This window comes from Corylus avellana, chromosome ca7 (genome assembly GCF_901000735.1).
Source record: "Corylus avellana chromosome ca7, CavTom2PMs-1.0".
Classification (NCBI taxonomy): Eukaryota; Viridiplantae; Streptophyta; class Magnoliopsida; order Fagales; family Betulaceae; genus Corylus; species Corylus avellana.
Window position 1 is genome coordinate 7,392,256 of NC_081547.1, and position 27,884 is coordinate 7,420,139.

General features: G+C 37.0%; 1 protein-coding gene across 3 annotated transcripts; it reads right to left on the minus strand.

Annotated features, from left to right (window-relative positions):
* Positions 1-300: 300 nt before the first annotated feature.
* Positions 301-26,385, minus strand: LOC132186127 (uncharacterized). Of its 3 annotated transcripts, XM_059599951.1 has the most exons (26): positions 26,079-26,385; positions 25,852-25,932; positions 25,366-25,503; positions 24,593-24,703; positions 24,445-24,495; positions 23,437-23,537; positions 20,355-20,448; positions 18,130-18,261; positions 17,779-18,039; positions 17,585-17,663; positions 17,300-17,391; positions 17,070-17,153; positions 16,095-16,169; positions 15,915-15,962; positions 13,605-13,700; positions 13,067-13,296; positions 6,828-10,363; positions 6,633-6,712; positions 6,172-6,252; positions 4,632-4,703; positions 4,456-4,552; positions 4,279-4,333; positions 2,711-2,839; positions 2,486-2,603; positions 1,575-1,657; positions 301-1,038 (listed from the first exon to the last, which is right to left on the minus strand). In XM_059599951.1, exons 1-26 carry the CDS (start codon positions 26,241-26,243, stop codon positions 615-617), a joined length of 6,513 nt encoding a protein of 2,170 aa, XP_059455934.1. In that variant the 5' UTR covers positions 26,244-26,385; the 3' UTR covers positions 301-614. The 3 variants fall into 3 exon arrangements, with proteins under 3 accessions (XP_059455934.1, XP_059455935.1, XP_059455936.1); XM_059599952.1 differs by lacking the exons at positions 25,366-25,503; positions 25,852-25,932; positions 26,079-26,385 and having other exon boundaries at positions 24,445-24,502; positions 24,593-24,666; XM_059599953.1 differs by lacking the exons at positions 18,130-18,261; positions 20,355-20,448; positions 23,437-23,537; ... (3 more) ...; positions 25,852-25,932; positions 26,079-26,385 and having other exon boundaries at positions 17,790-17,866.
* Positions 26,386-27,884: the final 1,499 nt, after the last annotated feature.

The following is a 27,884-nucleotide window of genomic DNA, read 5'->3' on the forward strand; positions in this document are numbered from 1 at the left end:
TATCCTTAGTGGCCCCAACAGTTATCCTATCTTCAGTTGTATTTAAACAACATTTGTTATGAAATGAGTATCACCGAAATTACTCAGAAAAAGTGTTGTGGAGGTACTGGCCCCTTGGAGTGCCAGAAGTGTTATTTCCTTTACATTGTTTACAACCAAACAATTGTGCTCATAACAGAGAGGGAGTTTGAGAGAGAGAGAGAGAGAGAGAGAGAGAGAGAGAGCAGCGCAAGTTGAATGAAGACTGAGCCAGAAAAACATTTTAGGTTTAGGTTTGACCGGTTTAACATTCAGTATCACTATAAAAATATTTTCCCTTTCCTTTTGTATGAAATATAAAGATTTATAATCATTAAGATTTAACAATATTGTATCTAAATCATATAACCTGCTAGATGCTGCAACAAAAATAAAGTAATGTTGTTGTCAAAAGAGACCTAAACAAATAGTTATATATGGTGCTATGCTACACCAATCCAAAGCCTTGCGTCCTGAAAAGATGCCCCTGTAAGATGCCTTTGGAAATCCTTTCCCTATGCAGATCAGTGCACGTATGAACACACATATATACACCAAGTTATCCTAAGCTTTCACCTCCTTTTCCAAGCCATGACTTATGAATGTTTTCTTTCCCACTTCCCTTCCCGTCTACCATCCCGTTCTCTCCGCTCGACTCCCTGCCTAGACTTGCTCCCTCTGGATCCATGCCTTTGAGCAGAACCAAATCCACCAGACTGTCCATCAAATGCCGACACCAAGTCTGGATCCCCTATGCTACCTGTGTCACCTGAGTCCTTGCTTCCATCTGGATTATCTTCATAACTGCTAGCACACTCATCTGGACGATCACGCGACTGTAAAATAGTAGGCAGCTGGCCTGAAAATTGCCGGGAACCAGACAGAACAACAGTTGGCATGGCTCCCATGGATGTACTAGTGGTAGACGTTTCAGGCTGCAGGCTTCCACTATTTGCTCTTGTGCTCCCTTCATTACCTGATCTTCCATTTTCCCTTTCACGAAACCGTTCCCGAGGTCGACTGCAAACAAAGTGTGGCAGTAAGAAATTTATGCACAATTAGAGTGGCAGCAAGAAATTTACTGTAAAATTGTTTTAAAAAGCAACTAGGGATTGTTTAGAGATAAACATGTTCCATCTGACAAATAGCTGGTTGCCCTAATACTGAATTGACAGGAAACAGGAGAATAATCAAGTTCAAATATCCTAGTTAGCATGGTTGTAGGCCGTGATAGAAACAAGAACTTTGATGTAGAATGCACATCAAACATAGTTCAAACTAGTTCTAGCTATAAATCCTAACAAGGTACTAAAGCAGATCTAATGCGGTTAGTTTTGTAAGAAACTCATTTATTGATAAATCTATTGCATCCACATGCATAAAATACTTCATAACAATTAACAACTCTTTACTACTTAATTCCACTAAGTTGCAGGGCCTTAAAATCCTCAAACTACTAAAAAATAAATTCATCTGGCTTTTTGTATATATACAGAACTGCTGAATAGGATTATGAAATAATAAAGCGATTTTGACTCATGACATAAATAGATCACCTGCTATGACTGGAGGAAGAAAAATCTCGTCGAGATGTTCGTTGTCCTGATTCAGCCAGCTCCAGTTCACGCTGAAGTTCTCGCTACATACAAATGTACTTTCGGATTTAGTAGTTCCAAAAGACCAGAGGCCAATAAGACAGTAACTTTCAACTAAAGACACCAAAGACTAGCAAACTTTTATTTTTTAACATAAAAGATTCTAGCAAAATTGAAGGGTAGAATCACATTTTGCCACCCCTAACTATCCAACAACCAACAGCATCTCTTCCAACTTAGGGCAGGTGGAGGCCATTTTTCCTGATAGCCTATTTAGGGCAGGTGGTAATCACATGAGATATGTTTACTTTTCTTAGTCACGTGAGTTTCACTGGTTTTATTTGTCTCCATTCTCCATATTATACTGTTACTTCTTTGGATGATATAATGACCAATATAATATAGGCTGCTTTATTTTTGTACACTATAAATAATATTGCAATAGCAAAAAGAAAAAGAAAGGAGGGCAAAAGGGAACATGAAAAAGGAAATTATGGGTACCAGTCCTTGGGCAAGTCTAATCCAACCCCAATAGATAACCACACACATATATATATATATACACCACACACACACAATACTAAAAGTAAGGACTTAACAATATAGTCAGGAAAGGAATTGATCACAATTAGAAAGATATAAGAAAACCCGCAATATATTAACTCCAGTAGATTCACAGAATTTCTTGCTGCCTCTACTGTTAGGGACTAGAAAGGTACGCCTCACCTTTCTTAGGACCAAAAGTTCAGATAGGCCAAGGAGCTCAGTGCCTACCAGCATATTATGGCAGGAAACTGATAAAACTCACGAAAAAGCACAACAGAGTATATGGAAAATCAATATATTCAGATTGAGTGGGGAAGGGTTCTTACCTGTGTTTGCCTCTCCTTCTCCATATCAAGATTGTGGCGCAGCTCCTTGGTTTTAGCACGCTCCAGTTCCAGCAGTCGCTGTCTTTCAATCTCCTTTTCCACTTCAGCCGCCCTCTCCCTGATACGTAAAAATGCTAACTGTTACATGCAAACCCCTCAACTTGGTATCCATCACAAAACTATTGCAATTAAGAACATGAGATGAGCCACTGATAAGAGTTAAACCTATCAAGTTCTTGCAGAAGTTCTGCTTCACGTAACGCTGCATCTTCTAAATATTTCTGACGGGCACGTCTCAACATAAGTTTCTTTTGTCTGCGGGTTGCTATATCCTCTCGCAGTTTAGTTTTCTCTCTAAAAAAAGGAAATCTGATTGAAATTAAATTTGTAATCTTCACAATGCCTACAATAGTAAAATGGATTCATACTGGGATTTCGCATTTGTAAGATTGATTCTCGTACTTTATGAAATTTAGCTTTTTTAAATATGAGTAAAAGATGGGCCCCACAGGGCCACAAGTACTACTAGTTTGTTAAAACTTGACATGTTTATTTATGAACCGAGTAAAAATAATAATAAAAGAACTCTATGTCCAATTTGGCCCAATGTGCAATGTTTACATCCTACCTGTCTCAGTGTTACTAGAATCTCCAGCACGCTTTCCAATCTTAATAAAACCTTATTCTACTTTAGCAAAGAAAAGACCTAGCAACAGAGTCATTCTTGGCAGTGTTGGACATCATATCTTGTACAATGATGATTTATGAGATTAAAATATTTGATATTTTTTTTGGATAAGTAATGTCATATCATAAACAAGGCGCAAAGGGGCGCAACCCTAGTAAATAGGGAGTATACAAGAGAAACCCTAAGATGAAGAAAGAGAAGAACATGAATTCAAAAAATCTGCAAAATTATAACCAATAAGCTATGATGTGCATCCAAAGATGTAACGTGTTCATCAGTCTTCCGCAACTCTGTTATCGAATGTCTCTATGTCGTCAAAATGCCGAGCATTTCTCACGCCAAAGACACCACATTAAACACATTGGAACCAACCTCCATACTTCCTTTATGGTACCGCACACAACCGGACCGCCCTAACTATTCAACAAATCAATGAACTGTCTCGGCATAACCCACTCAACACCAAACAATTTAAGAATATAACTCCATAGTTCTCTCGCGACTTCACAATGAGGCAATAAGTGGTCAATTGACTTCCCATTCTTCTTACACAAGCAACCTACTCAACCACCACAACATTCATCTTTTTCAAATTATCAAGTGTCAAAATTTTCCGTAAAGCATCTGTCCACGCAAAAAACGCCATCCACGAAGGAGCCTTTACTCTCCAGATACTCCTCCATGGAAAAGGACTATCCTGGCTACCTAGCACTGTATAGAACGACTTCACTTCAAACTGACCCCTTTTGCAAGGGCTCCAACCTAATCTATCCTCTCACACCAAAGGCACCACATTAAACACAACGGAGCCAGCCTCCATACTTCTTTAACTCAATCGAACTGCCCCATCCGTGCACCATATATGGATCGCGGCACATCACAGCTTGATTGTTTCTACTTTTGCATATTTTTTGAATTTATGTTCTTCTACTTCTTCCTATTAGGGGTTCACTTGTATACTCTGTGTACTAGGGTTGCACCCCTTAGCGCTTTATTAATGATATAAAATTACCTATCAAAAAATGGGCTTTTGTATTTTCTTCTATCAATTTACAATGATTTTCATGTGTTGCAAAGTGCAACAGAAAGTGAAATTGGTACATACAGGGAACGAATGCAATCCTTGATTTGATGAAGGCGTGTATCATCTTTCACAGGAGCTGGAAAATAAAAAAGTTGCACAGTAGATAAAAGCAGGAAAAAGATTGATTAGCATAACAGGAACAATTTTTTAAGCAGCCAATTACATGTAAATGACAATGCAAGAGTCAGAAATGGTTACAGGCTAGACAAGGAATCTGATGCCCATCTTTGGAATCTTCTTGTAGTGAATGTTCTTTTTGAAGGACGTCCAATTCTATTTCAGCCTCCTCTAGTTCCTACGACATATTTAAATTATAAACTGACCACACAGGAGCTTGGAAGCAACAAACAAAACCAGCAGTCACCCAGGCTTACCATAATCTCTTGGTCAATTTTTCTGGAGAAGATATCAAAGTATGACTGAACAGAAGTCAAATTTGCAAGAACCTGTTACAAATCCAGTGATAATAAAATTAGCAACAACATGAAAAGGACAAGCAACAACTTATATGGCTGCAAGACAGTGCGAAATAGCCTATGGCAAATGGAAAGAAACAAAATTCCAGGTGTTCAACCACAATAGGTAGAAAGAGCTATAAAACAAAGGATAAGATCTCATTCTAACACCACTTACATTTGTTGCAAACGCTTTACTACTAGGAAACAGAAACATAGTTCCCTTTCTTCCTTTTTAGAAATATTTAAAATTGATTTTATATAGGAGCTTAAAAGGGAAACGTAGCCTTCATTACAATTTGAGTTCCTAGTTCCAACTCGTTTGCATTGTTAAAGCAAGAGACAAAGGTGCTCTTGTAATGACTCAACATCAGATAGTTTTCGCTCAAGCCTTAGGGGATTCGTGGAGAGATCTACAAAGCATGCATACAGATACGGGATATGAGAAAGGATTCACAAAAGAGAGACTTGGTATCTCTGGCCCTCGCAATTCATTGATACAAAAAGAAATATAATATTCTAGAATATGAAAACCTCGTAGGGACACCTCATAGTGACACTTTATAGGAACAACTCATGGAAACCCCTGTACAGACGCCTGGTCATTCCCCTTTCTATTAGAATATTACCTTCATTCTCTAACGCTCTCCTTCAAGTCGGAGATATATATTATATAAGTCCAGCTTGGAAGAAATTAACTCTAATGAACTATGACATAGACTTTCTAAACACATCAGCAAGTTAGTATTCAGACTGAAAAACCACAGAACTGGCCAAAAATTGAACAGAACTGACTGAAATACCACAACACCGGCTGAAAAACAAATTAAATCGGACAGCAAACCACTGAACTAGTCTAAACAAACTGAAACGGTCGAAACCCACCGAGGCATCAACATACAATCTCCTTCCTAATATTGCCCCTTCCCTACCAAAGCATCAACATACGATCTCCTTCCTTGATCCACCATCAAATCCTTCTTCATCAGCACTGGCATAGTAACCCTCAATCCCTTTGATGTAGAATGAAATGAATGTTACAATTACATATAAATGGTAAATAGCCTAATAAGGAAAATATTAGACTAATATAGAAATCCTATATTCTAATAATGGATACATGCATACACGTACATATCTGTGGCATTCAGAAATCCTATTGGGGTCACCTAAAACACAAGGCAATGCTCTAGGATACACATCCAGACATCACCTTAAACCAGGCTCATTTGTAGAGCATAGATATGTGCCATTCACTTAAGTCAACAGTACTGCCAATAATATCAAACACCAGTAAAGAACTTAGAGAAGCCAACTGCATTGGAAAAATGAAATTTCTCACTGTCCTACAACTGCCATTTACCAAGATTGTTTGAATGCAAACAGAACAATAGTGACATTAATAATTTCAGTATTGACAACTGAAATTATAAACACGCTCTTTTGTAATGTATCTTACCTGAAGAATTGATTCACGGGTACTCCTGAAATCTGGGTCGGATTGTCTTGAAGGACTTGAGGATAGCACTTCTTTCAAGACCTTACATGTAAAATATGGCATAGTGAACCATTAAAATGTTAACAAACAATAAATTGTATCTTTTTATTGTACTGAAGAGAAAACCAGTCTTGGTCTATTGAAGAGAAAACCAGTCCCATAAAAAAGGGAAATTTTTTTTAAATTTTTTTTTTTTTTTTATAAGTAATCGATTTTATTTTACAATCAAAAGGACAAAATCCAAGTATACAAGAAATATACAAGAGAAACACCTGATTAGAAAAAAGAAATAACACACACAAATGCGCTGTAGCTCGATTGCATACAGCGCATGCACACACACACAATTCCCTAAGAAATTCAGATATACTATTCTGTAGCTTGATTGCATGCCACAACTTTGGCCTCATCCTACCACATACCTCTTTAGCTTCATCCCCTTCATTTCTCAATCTACACAAGACTTGGCAAGCTTTTTTCTCCAGATCCCCAAGCCTGCTATCTGCAAAATAAAAAATTAAACAAAACAAAAATCACTCAGAAGCATGCTCTCTACGTTTCCATAAAAATGTTGTCTATACCAAATTACACTCAAATATGATAAAAATGGACCATACCACTTTTTGACCACCCTAAAGTCTCAATATTTCTCCATACATTATGAGGAATCAAAGAAATATCTTCAGCCGAAGAATACAGACAAGCACCAGCAATAAGTGCTAATGAAAGTTGTAGTAATGGGCCCTCACACGTAGGATGCGCAAGCTTTCCCAAACCATAAACACTATCAGCTCCTGCAAGAAGTGATTGTAGCTGGTGACACTCAGCAAATGGGATATAATCTACGAGAAGTGCCAGAGCATATGTCCGTAAAGGTAATGATGTGTCAGATGATGCCAGCACAGCCACCCAATCCCATGTACTAGAAACCAGATGAGATAGAATAGAATCAGGAACAGTAATAGCTGAGCTAGGTGAAACTAAATTGTTGCAAATCATAGAAGACTGTATAGCTGTTCCTCCATTCACATCTTGGCCAACAAGTTTTCCCAAGTGGTGAAGCGCAACAAATCGTTGCTCGGGTTCAGGATGACCCAGCATTGAACAGAACAAATCAATCGAAGGAGCCGCACTTTCAGGAAGAGTATGAACACCTCTTTCAAGTAAAATTGACAACCATTTATCAGTCTGCAAGCGCCATGAAATTTTTGGTGCACTGCAAGAAATATTTTTGATTGCAGAACAAATAGGACCAATCACATTATCCAGTGAAAAACAGTGCGGCACTCTGAGTAGACAATCAAGCATAACAGAAGCAACTTCCCAGCAACTGTTTGCTTGGAGCATCATTATGATTTCGGCAAGTCCTTCAAGACCAATCCTCCAATGAATTAGGAACTGGTCAGCTGACTTAGATGGTGAAGGATTTTCACTGTCATCCTCTTCAGCATTGTGGACTGCTCGTGCAATCAAAGATAAGCACCTCGAATACATAAAACACTGTGCCAAATCAATAGTCAACTTCTTAGCCAGTTGTTGGTGAAGATTCCAACAGAGCTCAACAGTAGGGTTAAGCTTGGCAATGAGAGCCTCTAAGTCTTTAGAAAAATCTGCTATTTCCTCTGTTGATAAATGATAAACCTTTGCATTCACAATACCAGCATCAGAGTTGTTATTTTCTAACTTCTCAGAAGCCATGGTTAGAGACGAGCTATGGCAGACATCACCGAGAAACCAAGCATGTGATTCCAAACTATTACCAGAGAGTACACTACTGCTCACTTCAGAAAGTGGGGGAAACTGAAGTGGGATAGCACCAAAGACTCTTAAAGTTTGAACTAACAGCGTTTTACAACTTTCAATTACACACTGGAATGCAGATAAATAGTCATGGAAAGAAGTTGTTGGTTCAAATGCAGTAAAATCAGCCCAAAAGATTAAGGATTGCAAAATTTCCCTTTTGCGTTGAATGGACAAGTCACAAAAGACAGAAGCCAGAATACAAATTGTCAATGCTCGGCTGTACACTTTTTCTGCAGAGCTATTTTGACTCTCATTCTTCAGTCTGATATTATCAAAAAGCTCATCAAAGCATAATGACTCGAAATTAATACATGAATCATCAACCAACAGTCTTTCCTCATCAGACACTTTATGCAAAGAATATGAAATAATTGGCTTCAAAAGATGCAGTACAGAGTAGAGAAATGACACATCACAGTATGCCGCTCTACAAAGTGATACCAGAACCTGCACCACTCTAGGTATCTCAGGCACCATTGCTTCCATGTGCTCAATTACAATGGCTTCGAGTATATAAAGGATGACTGCTTTGGCATTCTTTGCAACAAAACCTTTCTGATTATCAGAACCATTTTGAGAAGCAATCTCTTCCCTGTGAGGAAATGGCCAGGAACACAACTCAGAAAACCAACACAAGATATCAGGCACTAAACTGGAAGAAAGAGAACTCAGCTGCAACCCAACTGCCTCCAAAATTATCTCCCCAAAAGCTTCAAACTGTTTTTTCATCTTAGGAAAAAACTTACTGAGATCAGGATAGATAACACGGAAAGATTGATCCCCATCCAGTTCATCAGTGAATCCATTTCCAACTGAAGAAACATTTTTGCCCACTGACTCTTCAGTCTTCATATCTTCATGCTTTCGATTGACAACATTATCTACTATGGCTAGATCATCCGCATATATTGACAGTAAATATGTCAGATGAGACAGATCTGAAGCAAGGAAAAGATGGTCTTTCATATACTGTTTAGCATTACGAGATACTGCCATCCAACCAAGAAACCTAACCAAAGGGAATGCAGATCTAGAAAATGTCAATATTCTCTGCATCCAGGCCGAAGGTGGAACTAAATTTCCATAACGAATACCATTGTTAATATTGATCGCTAAATCTGTCCCTTCCTCACCACCACTAGAAGCATTCACCAATCTTTGAAGCAGTATCCACCGTCGCTGTATCCCATGTATCTTCTCAGGCTTCAAGTGCAAATTGCCTTCTTTAAACTGATAATAAAAAGATGTTAGCATCCCATTTAAGTACTCAGCAGATTCTAATATAATATCAATGACAAGTTCAGGAGCACAGTATAGCTTAGTGGCTGAATGGCACAAAAACACAAGACTTTGCATAAGAATTTCATGCATTGAATGTTGCTTTCTCCGCAACCGTTGAACCAGAAAACTGCACAACAGGGCCTGATTTTGCCGAACCAAGGTGATAGCATCTGCAGATTGCATATCAAGGGGAGACAACTTGACGACTTCCTCATCAAATCCTTCAGTAGAGTAGGGACACTGTTCCCCAGCTGACACTTTTTCCTGATACTTCTTATCTAATTCAGCAGCCTCGAGCAGTATTTGAAGAACAATTTTATCTCTTTTCTTTTCAAGATGAGATATTGTTTTTAGATCACTTTTACTCTTTTCAGAAACCCTTCTCAGCTCCAAAATGTCATGATTTTGGGGAATTCTAGAGCTGCTAATGTTCATCTGATCCATAAATTTTGGACTGGCTTTAAAAGACAACATAAAAAAGGGATTCACATAGCACTCTGCTGCTAAGAGCAAAGCATCTATAGCAGCATCATGACCTTCAATGGTAATCTCACTTTGAGAGTGCAGATCTAAAGCCAAATGCCGAAACTCAGAAGCTCTTAGTTCACAATCTCGATAGTTAATTAGTTGAAAATAATCTGCTTGCAAGTTGAAGTATTCAGCAGTAAAACCAGCATCTAATACTAGGTCAATATGATACTGGCCAGTAACGTTTTTCTCAGCCCCCTGTTTTGGTTCTGAGCTGACATCCCCATGGTTAGAAATAGAGCTATTTTCATCTTGACCACTATTAATATTTGTCACTGCTGTGCTCCGAAGTTCTGGAGTGGCAAAAAATAGACTGACATCTTCAGAAACATCAAACTTCACAGCTGTATCAGAAATATCTGTCTTTCCATCATAGTCATCTTGGCTATTTGATTTTGAAGAACCTCCTCCTTGGCGAGGGACAGATGAAAGAGATAAAACATTTGAAGATTCAGGCTCGAGTGGTTTCAATATAGGATACTTGCGAAGATCAATTTCAGGAGGTAACTGCATGTGAGGTTCCAATATTGAGAGAAGTACACTGCATGAAGAATTTTCATTTATTACCAACCAAACAAAAACACAACACTCTCTAATGAAACTCGCATTATGTTAGACAATAATAGTAAACAACAAAGTGATAAATCCACAGCAGAAATAACTAGAGACAAGCACTTACTAGTCACATTGGATATATTTACACAACCATTTCGGCTCTTAATTTAGTTGGATAGTATAATAGAAGAAAAGAAAGAGGAAAAGTAGAGAAAATAAAAGACAGCTTATGAGAAAGTGAGACCCAGAAAATTAGAGTTCTCCTGGTAATGTATTATTTGCATTAATATCTCATGGTGCAAGTACATAAATGCCTTCTCAATATATAATAACACAAAATATAAAATAAATGTAGTTTAACAACACTCCCCCTCAAGCTGAGGCAAAGATATCTCGCATGCTTAATTTGCTTAAGATCGTAAGATATCATGCATGCTCAGCTTGCTTAAGATTGTGGAAAGGCATTACTCGGAACTCCCTTTGTCAGAATATCTGCAAGTTGTTTTCTTGTCTTCACTCATGGTGTACAGATTAATCATGCATGCAATTTTTCCTTAATAAAATGCCTGTCAATCTCAACATGCTTAGTTTGGTCATGTTGGACTGGATTGTGAGCAACATGAGTTGTTGCCTTATTATGACAATACAGTCTCATGAAATCTTTAGAGTCATACCCAAGTTCTTTCAACAATATCTTCAACCATGATATTTCACATACTCCATGGCCATAGCTCTAAATTCTACTTCTGCATATGACCTGGCAACCACCAACTGCTTTTTCTGTGCCAAGTAATCAAATTACCTCCCACAAAAGTACAATATCCTAAAATGAACCATGTATCCACAATTGATCCAACCCAATCAACATCTGTGTAAGCTTCTATCTTTTTTTGATAAGTAATCGAAGTTTTATAAAAGACGTAAAGTGCCCCTACATACATAAGAAATATATAAAGGAAACGCCAAACTAAAACGAGCAAACCCCCCCTCCCCTGCAGAAACAACTGTTAGAAATGAGTCTTGGGCCTAACTCAACTCAAAAGCTAGCTCAAGAGTTGAGGTTTCCCCTCACCTTATAAATGGACAATTTCCTTAATACCCAGGCAATGTGGGACTTCCAACACGCCCCCTCACGTGTGGCGGGAGGACATCCAAGCCAACACGTGCGACAATGGGTGACGGTGGGCCACAGCCAATTGGGCTAGGCTCTGATACCATGTTAGAAATGGGTCTTGGGCCTAACTCAACTCAAAAGCTAGCTCAAGAGTTGAGATTTCCCCTCACCTTATAAATGGACAATTTCCTTAATACCCAGGCAATGTGGGACTTCCAACAACAACCAAGAAAGATCCCCACAAATACGCCACCCTAAAGGCCCATGAAAGCCACCTGAAGCGCTAGAAGACGTGAACATTGCTTTTCCACGTCTAGAAGACTCGCCTTTGGCATTATAATTAATGGAGCACTTCAAATTTTTTAGCTCCCTGTTGCCTTTAAAATTAGAGGACTCCAATGCTTCACGTCGATGGTCCTCAAAAGAGCCAAAGTCTGCTGTTCACAACCCTCACAAGAGATCCCCACAATAAGACAGATCTCCTTAACACAATGCATAGCCCAATCTTCTGGGGGATAGATACACAGAGGCGAAACCTCACCATCACCACCCCCATCCACCCCATAGACACAAACCCAGAGTTGTTGGCATGTTCTGAGACAAAACCATCTCTAAAAACAGCCCGGAAGACACGCCGGTGGGAGCAATAACAACATCACCCACCATAGAGGACGGCAGGATCAAAGAAGGCTCCTCCATCTCAAACACCAGCCTCGGCAAGGGCTAGGGAAGGCCACCGGCATCAGCTGACCGGATCACCAGCAAGTTCTGGGATACGGGCTAATGAAAAGACGGCTTGTGAGAAACTGAGACCAGAAAATTAGTATTTTCCTCCTGGTAGTGTATTATTTATATCAAAAGAGAGATAATAGAGAAAAGAAAAGACAGCTTGTGAGAAATTGAGACCAGAAAATTAGTATTCTCCTCCCGGTATTGTATTATTTATATCAACGTTTCATGCTGCAAGTACATAAATGCCCTCACATAATATAATAACATAAACATAAAACATAAAACAAATGTAGTTCAATAACAAATTTAGCATATCCTATACCAATACATCATCATTTTTTTTTGTAGCACATTTAGTGACAAGATTTGGATCACCCATAAATAATGTTATTATTATCATAATCTGGATCCAGATCCTCTAAAGCCTCAAAAACTCTTAAAAAAACTCCTCGAGAAAGAAATTTTTTATCAATTCCCAATTAAGCATAAAAGAAAAGAACTGTCTGAAGAACTTAATTTTTTTTTTTTACTGAAAGCCTATAGAAACCAAAAGACAATTAGTAATATCTTAGGAAGAGGCAGGATAAAATATGTACATGATGCTAGTGGAGAATCTGCTCTTCATAAGGAGCATATACCATTCCCAATTTAGCAAGTGAGATTTGAATTAATAATTCAAAAGTTCTTTATATACAGTATCCTTCCCCTCTCTTTTCCCTATAATCTCTTAGAAAAGATTGCAATTTTTTGTTTAGAAAGGTTCAAATCTACTGTGGATTTGTCATACCAAAATATTCATAGAAGAAAAGATTCCAGCCTAAGTATGATAAAGGCATGTATTACCTAGGAGCAACTGAGCCACGCCTCCATTCAGATTCTAAAGAAGGAAGAACAGCCGGCTTTCTTACTGCAGTACGGATGACATTGAGGGCAGTCATACAGGTCTGTCCCTGATTTTCTGGAAAAGTGAAAGACAGATCTCCAAAAGCTATTGGGCTCTTCGATGTGGCTATGGCAGGATCAAGAAAAGGATCCAGCATTTCAACAAGAAAGAGAATTCTGTGCTTAACTTCCTGAAAGAAGCATGGTAAAGACATTAACAGAAACATTTTGACACTTAAAAACAAGCTAAATTTATAAATCTCTTAACCAAGTATACTAACTACATAGGAGGGCATTTAGCTTTTAATTCTACAAAAAGCCAACAATTCTAAGGGGCCTCATTCTTGGCACAGCGAAGCCCAACCAGACACAGATAGGTTCTTTGCCCAAACACTTGGTTTAGATATAGTTATATCAAGGCACTACAGACCAAAATTATTTCCTTTTTTTTTTTTTATCATTTTGGGGTTGACAGAAAACACAAAGCATGAGACAATACCTTATACTTTCCCAGCACATCATCCATGTGACCGGAGAGAGCCAGAACAATGCACTTTAAGGCAGCCCGAGCACGACTCAGGGAATGGCGAGCACTCTAACACATGTATTAAAAGAACAATAAGACAAAAGTTTACCATAAATCTGAGCAATCAAAGAAAAAGGCAGCTGCCAGCAAGTACAATAAAAGTTTACCATCCATGTGATCTAGCACAAGCACATAGAAGAACAAACAGATAGCTGATTTTTATACTTACGCTTTCTTAATTGCTTTAATGTTATCGTGAGCATATGAGTGAGATACCAATGACTATCATCATAAAGTTATATTCTACTATCCAGCATAAGAACATAATGAACTTCTTTCCAAGCAGCAAAGATGCTCCTACAAGGAAGCCATATATGTATCATATTTGTGTCCAACAATGACCACTTCTTGGATACTCCTGATAGAAAACTGGCACTTGCTAAATGTGTTCAAATTTGCACAATCATATCCAGTACTTCTTGGTCCTTCCTAAATTCATCAAAACCTTATGACACAACTCTCTAAAGTAAAGAGCAGGAATATAATTATAAGGATATATAAATGAAGGGTTTATGACATTCGACCCTTATAAGGTGAATTAGCCCTTTTTAGTTTGTGTATAACCAAGGGAGGTATGTGTCATTATATCTCTGAAGTTGCAACTTAGGGTTCTCAATAATTTGATAAATTTAATATTGCATAAATGCACCCTGTACCCTTATCTTTTTTTCTGTTTTCCTTCTTTTTTTAATTTCAAGATTTGTCAAAACAACAAACTTGCATCATCTCGTGCCAAGATCAACCATCATCCATCATCCAAATTCATATATGCATTCATGCTGGACAGCTTTTGGGGAATAGATGTTACATTTTATTTTATTAGGAATGTTAATACCATCAATGATTAGTGGATGAGACAATATCTTATACTTTCCTAGCACATCATGGATGATGTGCTAGGAAAGTATAAGGTAATCGTTCGGTACAGGTGGTGTGGAGAATAGCCCATTGTGTCAAATGTGGACTATTTGAAGAGAGAGGCATGCAGGCTGTTTTGAAGATCAAGAAAAAACAATGGATGAGCTCATAAAGACGTTAATCAAGATGCTTTTCCATTGGGCAGGGGCTTTAAATATTTCTCAATTTTCTACTATGCCTCAATTTGTGGCATTTAGTTCTTCTTTTCGCCTTTAGTGGGGCTTTTCTTTGTATACATCTTGTGTACTAGGGTTGCACCCCTTTGCACTTTTCAATGAATCAATTATTTACCAAAAAAATATACATAAATCCAGAAAAGCTTACTTAGGGACCCGATCCCCACACCATAGCCCATGCCAAAATATAATCTTGGAGCTATCTCCCATCTCAAATCCGTATGACGAGAACCCCCCAACCCCTCCTGATATTCGTCTATAACCCCACCCCATACGACCCAAGAATCTCATTAGAACACCTACTCCACGAGCTGCCATATTTAGAATCCACCACAACTCTCCAACAAGCCTCTTTCTCATGCATATAGTGCCATAGCCATTTTCCCAAAAGAGTACAACTGAACACCAGCAAGTTCTAGACCTTCAACCCGCCCTAAAAAATTGGAGAACAAATCTTGGACCAGCTTAACAAGTGAAATTTGAACTCTTCACCTAATTCACCCCATAAAAAATCGCATTGTAGTTTCTCTATGTGGTTTGCAACACCAGTAAGGAGAGAAAAAAGAGACATGAAATTCATAGGCAAATTGGAAATGGTGCTCTTGATTAAGGTAACCCTACCACTCTTAGACAAGTACATTATCGAACTAGCCAACCGACACTCTATCATCTCAATAACACCATCTAAATAGACTTGGCCTTATAAGAGGCTTCCAATAGAAGACCAAGATACTTAAAAGATACTTAGATATATGACATTTAATATATCTGCCCTTTTTCTGGATTCTATTCGGGAATCAGATATCAGAATTCATCCAAGGCTTCATACAAAAAGAAAAGTAGAATTTCACCAAAACTCTTCCTGTTAACTTAGTTTTTGAGTAGCTACTGTACAGTGACATGAAAAGAAGCTATCATTTCCATAAAAAATGATCAATACTAGACAGATAAGATAGGAAGCAAGGACTCCATTCACCAAAATTTTAAAAATTTGAATCATAATATCTCTTGGGTTTTGACCTTCAGGCAAATGACACAACTATTCTCTACCCACCTTACAAAAATTTAGATGATATTCAAGATCATACATTACATAGTATTTGGCTCAGACACAAACCAATAAACACACCTGGATTGTACCCAAAAGATCCTCTAGAAGCTCCACAGCCAGATCAACCTGTAAAAAATTCAGCCTCAAAGCCAAGATAAACAAAAATGAAAAAAAAAAAAGTACAAACAAAAGAGAAAACCAATGTGTACTACCAATTGCACAGCACGAAACTCAAACAAAAAATAGCCTCAGACGAACCTTTGCAATCACCAGAGCCATCCAAGGTGCAAGGGCACTAGCACACAGATCAATCAGAACACATGCAGCCTTTGCCTGTAGAAGGGTTGAGGTTAAAGCAGTTTGTTTCTGTGTGAGCAGACAATGAAGCCGATAGCCTTAGAATTACATGTTAAAGGGTTTATGCTTAAAAGAGAGGGTTATGTACTTATTCCTTTCTCTTTTCCAGGTAAGTTATATACTCAATCCAGTAACTTTGAATTGTTTCTCATTTGTATATGTTGAATCAACCAAAGTAGTTTTTTCCAAAGTGAATTGAAAAAAATACCCTTTTAGAAAATAACATTTTAAAAGCAATCAATTTAGATTGGTGAAATAGATGCTATAATGTGATATAGTTTATAATTTTGTATTAATGTATTTACTCTAAAACTTGTGATTCTTGCACAGTTAACATTTGTGGATACATATTTATCGTGGAAAACGAACATTATAAACTAAACAAGCAAAAGTTCAGCATGTGTGCATGAGCACAATACGTGGGGTGAAGAGAAGGGGCGCCAGGGGAGGGGAGAATATGATAATGATTAAAAAATTGACATTTTAACGACTAATAGTGTAGTAATTATATTATTATTACATTATCCCTCTCCTTTATTCCAATCAAATCCAAAGTAAGAAACCAACAACGAAAAAGTAAGCAAACCTAACGCATTGAACCATGACTACATTAATATTCTGATGTTAAAAATCCGGAAGAGATCAATGGAACAGTCAGTGGATTATTTTTTTTTTCCCTTTCTTTTCATTTATATATTTCTTTGAGCTCTGCAAGAATATGTCAAATTCACTGATTCAATATTATTTCTTTATTCATTGATGGTCTATAGGACACAAATTAGGAAAAAGGGCTACACATTATAGGTTATAAAAATTAAAAAATAAATAAAAAGAATAAAATGCTACTGGATAATTATAATGAACAGAGTGACGAACATGCGATGGTGAAAACGATGATAAATAGCCAGCACAGGCATGAAGAAGTGGACGGTATAACGATGATGCTGATGTAGACACAATCTGCAATTTATAGCAGCCATGTGAGTGGGATACGAATTTAAAACAAAATCATTGCATAAAAAAAAAAACAAAAAAAAAACAAACAAACAAAACAAAAACAGAAACAAGTAAATCGAAGAAAAAAAACCCTTAACATCACATGTGACCTGAGATAGGGCTTGTTGCACAATAGGCTGCTTCCATTGAGAAAAACTTTCATCAACAACATCAAAAGGACTGCTCATAGTAGGACGAAGTGCTATATATCGCCAAAAAAAAAAGTACACATCAAATATTTATGAAGATATATGGGTCATTATGACCATGATATTCATGAAAAATGACTTATCCCAAAAAAAAAAAAAAAAAACAATATTCATGAAAATGCTGGATAATTTTTCTGCTATGAAGATAAAGACAATTCAAAAAACTTCTGTCACAGGATACTTGACCTGGTAGCAATGCTTGTACAAGTGGTAATGCAGACCAGAAGTCAGAAGAGAACTCTGCCAATTTGTTGCAAAGGAGAGGCTGCAAACAATACAAAGTAATCATGTTGATAAATCACAGCGCCAGCAAACAAAAAAGACATTGCAAAATACAACAGGTGCTTAAGGAGTTTTATGTCCCTATTACAGTAATCAACCTGTGACGCACAAGCATAAAGAACATGTAAAATCCCTTCTTCCACCGCCCCTAAATCTAAGATGTTAAGACAGCTGGTATCCCAGTGATCATCAGGAATACAAAATTCTTCTCCAAATAAGTTTGAGTAATCAACTATAGGAACGGGTTTAGATAATTCAGATTTTGAGGTCTCATCCGGATTAGAGGTTACTTCATCGGGAGAAGTTGATGCTTCTTGCAATATAACTGGCTCTATGAACTTCTGCAGAATTCTGGAAGCCTGAAATAAAGGGCATTTAGATTACCAGATTAGCATCAAAAGGTTGACAACTGACCACCAAAGTATAAAAGGCAGATACAGCTAAATTACCATTCTGCAAACAGTTCCCAGATCAGAGTCTTTATATGCCTTCCTCAGCAGCATGAAAATTGAATCTGGACGAAACACAATGGAACTGGATGTGGAGAAGACAAAAGGTGACACGCTGCGTGACCTTCGAGGCTGCAAGCGAAAGGAGTTTATAATTTTAAAAAGCAAAAGGGCATATAAACAAGAAAGCACTTTTTCGTTACACAGGGAAAAAGTACTTTTCTGAAAGCACAAAACACAATATTTGCTTTCAAGCAGAAAAAATATATATATATATATATATATATATATATATATATATATATATTATTTCTTTTAACGCAAGAACAAATATCAAAAGCTTAATAATCTAACTCAACTAAACCTTGATCCCAGCTTATTGGGATTGACTACATGAATCTTCCTCCAAACTAATGGCCATATAATCAAACTATTTTTTTCTTCTTTCCCATTTTGATTGTTGTAGCTATGATTTATTAGTAAGTTTCAGGCAATATTTGCCGGAGTTAATGAACATAATTTTGCATTTATAGATTGCAGCAAAAACCAGAAATGAAAACATTGAACCAAACGGAACCTTAAATCATGTTGGATAAACCGTTATCTAAAAATTGAAAATGTATGTAAATAACACCTAGTTTCAGAAGCAAAACCATGTACATGTTTATCTCACTTCTTTTATACAAAAAAAAAAAAAAAAAAAAAAAAAAAGTTGAAAAATAAGGGAGTTTACAAAAAACTAAAACCTTTACTAAGAAAAATATAGAAGATAAAATGACATATGTTTCAGATATTAAACTAACCCTAACTAACCATGTGGAGCATGGATGATAATACCAGTGCTGATGGAACAAATTGTTGAGAGCCATGGATAATTCTTTAAAAAAGAAAATTTGAGATTCAGTTAGTTAAACAACCTAGGGTATATCTGATAATGGTTATGAAAAGTGTTTTTTGGTTTTGGATTGAAAAAATGTTTTGATGTAACATAAATGCGAGAAGTGTTTTTTAGTGAGGAAAAAGTATATTTTGGTGGAGTCCACATTTGAGAACATGTTTTCTGTGGAGTCCAACCTAAGAAAAATTTTTGTTGTGTTTTCAAGGAAATGAATACTAAACATGCTTATTTTGAAAAAAAAACAAAATCAAGTGTAGAGCTGACTTCTTTAAAAGAAATGAAAAGTAATTTACTCATTCGGTTTTTAAATCCAACTTCTAATTCCTTAGGTTTTTCATGTTTTTCACTTTACTCCTTCCGTCCAAAACTACTTAGGTGGTGGTGTTACCGGGATTAATGCCACGTAAGCAATTTTTCCATGTCACATGCCAAGTGCTAAAAACATTATTTTATTAGAAATACTAAGAACAAATGGGGTTCGCCACCTCTCTAACCCTACAAGAGGGGGTCCCAAAAGAGGGCTAGCTCGAACGGCCGCCCCTAGTCGAGGGGCTACACGTGGCCACCCCTAACAAAGAGGTGGCTCCACAACCCCACTGTGGGGTTGCCTACGTAGCCACCCCAGGAACCCATTCTGTCAATGGGGTTGCCCACGCAACGTGCGCGTGCAAGGGTGAAGGAGTGGAAGATTCCTTGCCTTTCTCTTTTTTTTTTTGGATTTTGATATTTTTAATTAAAAAAAAAAAGAAGTATGGCAAAACTGTTTATGTGGCAGTAATCCAGATAGAGGTGGCCACACAGCCACCCTTCTCCACCGTTGGAGGTGGTCGTGCGGTCACCTCTCTCTAATCTTTTTTATTTTTTTAAGTAATAAGTTAGCTCCTACACTTGAAAGATCAAGCACTTGTTTTCTCAAAATATTCCTTCAAGGGTGAGAAAAGTTTACTAAAAAGTGTTATGTGTTTTGAATTATTTGTTAATAGTTTTGAGAAAAGTGTGTTTTTGGTTTTGAAATAGAAAAAGGTTTTCAAAATTGTTACCAATGTGGCCCTAGTTTTCCTCTGATTTTAATGCCTAAAAACTAGAGCAAAAAATATTATTTTTTTAATAAAGAACAAAAGCAAAAAGTAGCAAATGTTATTCTACTAAGATATGCAGACCAGGGCCCCCCTCTCAAGCACATGGGATTTTGGGGGCGAGGGCAAGGGCAAGAGTTGGGGCAAGGGTGGGGGCAAGGCAGGAAGCTATTTTGTGGGTGCATTTCAATATTAAGCTGCACGTCAAATGAAATAGGAACCAAGAATGAGTGAGAGAGAACAAAAGCTACCTCAAAGTTAGAGGAAACAGTTAAAGCTGATGACACATGACCATTCTTAGAGCCTTCAGAGTCTGTGAGATTGGTAATAGACTTTCCAGTTCCTCTGCAGTATCAACCCAATATATTGGCCTTAGAAATTGTTTGCATACGCCTGAGAACACACAATATGCCACACAAAAAAAGGTGCAAATCGAATAAAATCAATACCACAAACCCTACAATGCCGGTGGAAAATGATTGAGAACAAAGTCAAAGTTAGGCTATGAATAAGAATCCGTTTGGGATTGCGGTTTCAATAAGTGTGATTTTAAAAATTACGTTTTTAAAAATCGTGTTTTTAGAATCGCTACTTTTTAAAATCGCAATGGTGTTTAGTAAAACATATTAAAAAATACTTTTTTATCAAATATTTGTTATGCGAAATTATAATTTTGGTTTAAATTCGCACTTTTTCAAATAAGCAACCCCTAGCATACTTATAGAAATCACAGATTTTTTTCCTATTTTAGATTAAGTGATTTTTAAATCGCAATGCCAAATGCCTTACTTTTTATGATATATTTTAAAAACGCAGATTATTCTTGCAAAATTGCAATCCCAAACGCACCCTAAAATACCTCATCAACAAAGAAAGTATACAAATATACAACAATTCAAAAGGAAGGAGGACACAAGGACACTAGGAGTCCAATTTTTTAGAGTATTTCATCAATTCAAGTTCTGGGTGAACAGACAAGACAGGGGAATAACATTCCGAAGGCTTCGGGGATGATGGCAATCCCCCACCGATTCTGGCTGTAGTTCGGTGACCAAAAGATTTAAGCCAAAGAAATCATGAACCTTTTTTGCGCATTGTCCATCAGTAATTCAGTGTCAAGCAAGCCTCTTTCCTGCCAAATTTAAGTAGAATATATGGCAAGATAATTTTTTCTCTTTGCTGTGTAAGGATATATACTCAACAAAGGAAAATTTCTCGAGTGGCAAAAGCAATGAATCCAAGAAAAGTGTACAACAAATGCAATGGAAGGCTCATCCACCCAACTGCTAAATAAATAGAATTGGAGGCTTTCCTCACAACCTATGAAAGAGGTCAAGCCATAACTTTACCATTTTGATTGAATCAGCTCATAGGAGCTATGGAATTACAATTAACAGAGCCTCCAGCCATAAACTTTAATAGTAACAGAACTAGAGATGTTCATGTGCTGGCTTCATAGCAGAAAGGCAAATACAATGAACTATTGGCTTGGTAGATCCCACGAAATCACAGCTTATGGGTTAAGCTTTCAGGTTAGGTTGGGACCAAGTCTGGCCCTCTCCTGGTATTTCAACTTCAAATTCCAACTCCTTATGGTTATTTTGTCAGAAGTATGATTACAAAGCATGCATCTCGAACTCCAGTTTGAAAAAATCAGAGGATGCACATCTAATTTTCCACTGGAACAGGCTAAAGAATGGATGAAATGTATTCTAATTGTTGAAGACAACAAAGTTATAAACATTTTGTGCTCATAAATTTCTAAGTTGTATCGTGTCTGGAATGCTATATCTGGATCAAAAGCGCATGATATCAGGTCTCCATCTAAAATTACAGCTATCAACTCTATGTCCCTATCATAAAGGCATCAAATGCACACTAAGTGAATGATACACTAATTACATTTGAAATATTCTGTCACCAGAACATGAGCCAGCCACTGTTATAAAGGGACAAACTACTTTTATTTTCTGTGAAATTCTAAAAGCAATTCTAATCACATAACGTATGATTCTAAGAGCTTTTGTAAGAAATAGTCTTTTTTTTTTGTAAGAAATAGTCTTACTATGTAACTAATAGTTTTCAACAGCATTACATAAGACACGTCTCTATTTTCAAGATTTAACGGGGAAAAAGCAATTAAGTAGGATAAATGCTCTACCTCTCTTTTTTTTTCTTTTTTTTTTTTTGGTAAATATTAACAATTTTCCTATTCAAAAAGTAAATCAACATTTTCCACTCAAAAATTAAAGCATCTAGTAGAGCTCCTTCTATCCAAATGGATTATAAAACCCTAGTTTTCCTCCAATAGAAATTTGACAAGTCAGTTAAAAACATCAAATACAATAAAAATGAAAACACCAGATTAGCCCACCAAAATCACTCATCAACCAAAAAATAACACCTTCTACGTTACCCCACCCATCTACGCCTAAACCACCCCTGCCTCCTCCACTGAGCGCCACCGCCGGAATCTGTCCAAGGCCACCGTCTTTTGGGTGGAGATTCTTTGTGGTTTGGTTTGTTACTTTGTTTCTTCAAGCAAGGTGAGATTCTTACAATTTTTAGTTCTTCTGGGCTTCGGCTTCGGCTTGGGGTGGCGAAATCACTTGTAGTTGGGTTTTTTTTTCAGTGGTTGATTTTGTTTGGAATTTTAGGGTGGTTTGTATTGTTAGCCAAAGGAGGAAGAAATTTTGAGGGTGTTGTCTTGATTTTTGACCGAATGAAGGGGAAAGTTTTTTGGGTTTGTTATGCTTTAGACTTTTATGTATAAACTTCGGAGCAGAGTGCGAATTGATATGGGGCGAGAGCGAGCCGGGGCGACGAATCGGGAGAGACTAGGGGTGGGATGGAGAGGGACGCAGTCACGCGGTGGCAAAAGAGGTAGACATGCCTGATCTTTTCCGGTTGTGGTGCCCAAGTAGAGAAATGAGGTTCCGCAATTGAATTGAATGTAGGTTTTTCCATTGAGGAGTGCTAGAGAAATGAGGTTTCGGTGTTTTCATCCCTATTACATTTGGTGTTTTTAGCTTACATGTCGAATTCCTATTGAAGGCTGAAGGTTTTCTCATCATCTAGTATTTGATTACAATGGTCAAATAAAAATACAATTAGTTGCCAAAAAGAATGAAAAGCTAGGAAATTTCGAAAATTTCCACACATGCTTGGGTTATAAATGAGACAAATATATAGAATCTTATCATAAAATTCTCAATCTGATGCAAAAGCACAAAAAGGACAATTTCATGTCAACCAACAAACAACTACACAAAACTATATAAAACTGAATATTAGAAGAGCTCACTTGAAATATATCTGGCAGCATAAACTAACCTTTCCTTCACAATTTGAAGTATTGGATAAAATGGACCAGCAAGCATAGCAAGAAAACGTATATTAGGCTCAGCAGCATCAGAAAAGCTTGTTAGGTCTGCCTGCACAATTGTAAAACACAATGCTCACCAGTATGATAGCAACAATGAAAAAAAATATGGTATAGGGAAAGGAAAACTTAGTCTCCATTGCGTTCCTCGTAAAATATCTTTTGGAATATATTTTGTATTTTCCTATGTTTGGTTCTATAGAAACGTAATAGTTAATGGAGAATCTTTTCCTGGTCAATTGAAAATTGCAACAAAAATGGCCAAAGATGACTTATGTTTTGTTAGAAAATGACTTACACTTGAACAAAACTTAAGTCATTTCTCGACAACATAGTCCTCTCTTCTTGCTCTTCCTCTCTTATATTTCTTTCTCTTCTCTCTACTTCTCTCATCTCTCTCTCTCTCTCTCTCCCCTGTCTTACTCCACACCATCACCACCATCCCCACTGACTCCTTTGCACCATGCAACCATCTGCCACCTCCAGTCTACTGTCCCCAACTTCCAATTCACTATCTCCAACTCTAGATCTAGCGTTCCAAGCTCCACATTTGCTGCCTTCTCAAATCATAGGGCTTTGGTGTTACTAGTTTTTGTAGGTTTTTACATAAAAGCTTCCGATGCAAAGAAGCACTGAAAAAGCATTTTCCTTCTGTCTACATATTTTTATTGAAAACATTTTCTAGGGAAAAATATTTAATGTCGAAACAAATTGAACCTTAGGGAATGAAAATTGTAAGATGATGGGACAAAGGCTTTAGGTAGCCTCCATTGTCATCCATTCTTAGTGTCCATCCCTATAAATTATAATGTTTAGTTTGTACCTTTTTTGAGGTTACTTTGTACACCTCCTTTGTACTTTCCCACCATTTTCAAAATGAAATTTTTATTGCTTACTAAAAACTTAGGGAAAAAGTAAATAGATAATAGATCCTGAACTAATCTCAAAGAACTATATACCTCAAGTTGTGGAAGGAACACAAGCAACCGATCTGTCATGTCTTGAAGCAACTACAAACTAATTGGCATCAGTTGGCAAAGAAATATCATAATACAAGACATAGGGTACACAGCAAAACAAAATAGATGGCATTAGTGACAAGTCCACCTGAAGATGCATATCATGAGCATCTTGTTTGTGCGATATAATGTGTGGCAACAAGTGATTAACAACTGGTTGAAACTCAGGTTCAAGGCCAGTAACTGAAACCCCAATCAGCTGCAAGGCAGGAATAATGGGAAATAATTTTAGTGCCATAAGCTGAGACCAAGGAGAAATAATTGTAACTTACATGACGAGATTAAGATTGTAGGAGTATATAATCAAAAGCAGGTGTTAACAGCCATAGTGAGCATTCCATACAAAGTAACAGACAAAATAGTGCAAGACTTTTACTACATTGCACAAGAAAATAAGCATGTAGGAACTAACTTCAATGATGGCACCATAAAAGTTACAAAAGAAATAAAGAATAAGCATTCTTTACAAATATTGCCAGAAGACGCTGTGCATTGAGAAAATTACATTAATTCAGATTATCAAGTGCTTCACAAATTACTTACCGTACATGAGCATTTGCACATATTTAGTTAATCATTATTGAACAACAATTGAGGCAAAAAATAATTAAACAAGACCCAACAAAAGTAAAGTATCATCCAATATTTTCCACCAAGAATTCCTGAAGATCTCAGCCCCAATTAGTAAGGATCATGATAGCAAATACTTTCTATACTTTTATGTAAGTGCATGCCCTGCAGTAGCCAATGGCTAATGCATGATGGAAAATTCTTATCTGGCACGCTAAAACTAAATGAACCTATAGCATAGTGTCACTGCAATGTAGAGAAGAAAGGAAAAAAAAAATCCTCTAATATTACCTGAATAAAGAAAACAGCTATGGGATTTCCCCGCAAACAAGATATTCGCACGTAGCGACATGGGGTGTAGTTCATAGGGTACACCATGTCCCGTCGAGGCGCTTCACAGCGAGGGCGAACTTTCACAAATGTCTCTGGCTGGAAAAGAAAAATGAATCACTACCTCATACAACATCATCATAATAGATAATTAGGCCCTTAAAAACTCGTATACAACTAGAAGACAGTACTCAAGAACTATCAAATAAGTATTCGCAAATGAAATGGTAGGCTTCATACCACACATACCACGAAGTATCCTCCCCATTCCCATTCCTTTTTTTTTCTTTTCTTTTTAATAAGAGGATATATTCAAGTTCTCAATTCGAAAGTGAACTTCAAGGTAAATGAAATGAGTACCAAAGTTAAAAATTAAATCAAACACAAGCTCCAACCTACATAATTTTGTGAAAGAAATTAAAAAGTGAATTAATTCAAGCACCTAACCTTGTAACGCAAGCCAACTGCAATTTCCCATTCAAGCACGGACTTATTATAAATCCGTACATGTGATAGCAGGCAAGGTTCCTGCAAGGAAGAAAATTGAAACAAAGCCTCTTTTTTCAACAATTAAAGCATGAAACTCAGTCACAAAAACACGCAAAAAACTAGAAGCCATTAATCAATGTAGAGAGAGAGAAAGAAAGAAAGAAAGAGAGGGCAAGGCAAGGTACGTCGAGTTCGAGTAAGATCCACTCTTTGGTGTTGGTAGCGGTGGACCAGTAGGAGCGGAGGTCGGCCTCGAGGACTTGAGCGGCCTTCTGGGACGGCGACTCCCTTGACGTGGCTTTCACTTTGTAGGGCAAAGCTGTGACCCGAGGCTCCAACTCTATCTCCATGCCTCTCTCTCTCTCTCTCTCTCGCTCTCTCGCTCTTTCGCTTTTGCCCTTTTTTTTCTGAGCTCTGAACTACTTCGCTCAACTGTATGCAATATATCGTCGATTAGGACTGATGGCTCTCTCGAGGGAGAGGGAGAAATGCCTCTTTTATCATTTTTTTCCACTTTTGATGAATTCTTGACGGCGTCGGTGAAAGAAAAAGCCTATTTGGTAACATTTTCAAACACTCTTTTTTTCTTTTAAATGTTGAAAATTCATTTTCAATACTAATTAATTAACGGATAAAACACAAATATTTATTAGAAAGGGAAGATATTGTTTAGGTACGATTTTTTCAAGTGTAGAGAGATGGAGATTATATATATATATATAACAAATAAAACAGTAAAAAAAAAAAAAAATTGAAAAGAAAAGTCGGGGTAGTACTATAGCTGCCTGATGGCAGCCAGAGGTGGTTGCCAGGCAAATTCAGCAGTGGCTCGACGGTGGCCGCCAGAGAAAAGCCACCATAGTGGTTGTCGCCACCATGGGGTAACACTTATTTTTTATTTTAAATTTTATTAAAATATACGTAAAAAAATATTTCAAAATTTACTAAACCAATTTTCATTGTAAACCCTCGTGCACTTATTTTTAGACATAGTCCACACCAAATTAATTCTCAATTTTTACCTTTTTCAAAACTCAACTTTACCAAATGGCCCATTTGTGAAAATAGAAAAACCACGTATCAGACAGACAGACTCAAAGTAATAAATGCTTGAGTTTCAATTAAATTATGACCAATTAAACCATAATGTTAATTTTACAGTAACCCTAATGTTTTCAAGCCAACATATGACATCCTTAATTCACATAGTTCACACCATTAAAACTACTCATGATTAAAGGTACATTGTTTGAAATAGCTCTTAATTATTGTACTAGCACATGCATGTGGTTTGGGTCAATATTAAATTGCTTATCCACTTTATAATTTTATCATTTAACTTTTTTTGTTATTTACCGGTATCAAATAGATCCTTTCGTCCATATTCTATTAAACTATTTAGCGGAAAAAGTGCAACGCTTGCATAAATCGACGTCAAGACGGACAACAAGGAAGCATGAAACAATTCAGTGGAATTTTGAGTACTTTGTATTTACCTTAACTCCATGTATGTGATTGTGTGGTTTGGATCATTTGGTTAAGGTGTTGGGTTTAGCGTGAGATTTTCTAAAAGTTATGGACTATATGTCTACATTTATTCACGATTGTCATGTTAAGGGCCTAATAGAAAAAGGCCTCGGCTCAATACTTTTTGTTTAGCATTCGGTTTTCTAAGAGTTGTGGATTATGCCCGGCTTACTAAGTTGGATAGTTGCTACTTGCCTTGGAATGCATGCAAGATTAATAACATATTACATATCTATAGCAAGAAAGGGAGTATTTTCTTAGCGGCTCTAAAAAAAAAAAAAAAAAACAAAACAAAAACAAAATATATAACTCTTCTACTGTATTTTTGTTAAGACCATACACATGTTCTACTTCACTTGTGTACTAATAATTTGTAGTTTAAACTTTTGTTTGCTATTGAGTATTGATAAAAATCCTACCATCAATAATGTCACAAATCAAGATTATGTGAGTTAGTCATATTA

What these genes read in the sequence shown, in the direction of transcription:
- LOC132186127 (XM_059599951.1), bottom strand. Translation starts at nt 26,243, where the DNA reads ATGGAGATAGAGTTGGAGCCTCGGGTCACAGCTTTGCCCTACAAAGTG. An exon ending in CTGTTTCCTCTAACTTTGAG is followed by an intron (nt 18,262 to 20,354) that starts GTAGCTTTTGTT and finishes TTTCGCTTGCAG; the next exon opens with CCTCGAAGGTCACGCAGCGT. An exon ending in TGCAACAAGCCCTATCTCAG is followed by an intron (nt 17,154 to 17,299) that starts GTCACATGTGAT and finishes TATAAATTGCAG; the next exon opens with ATTGTGTCTACATCAGCATC.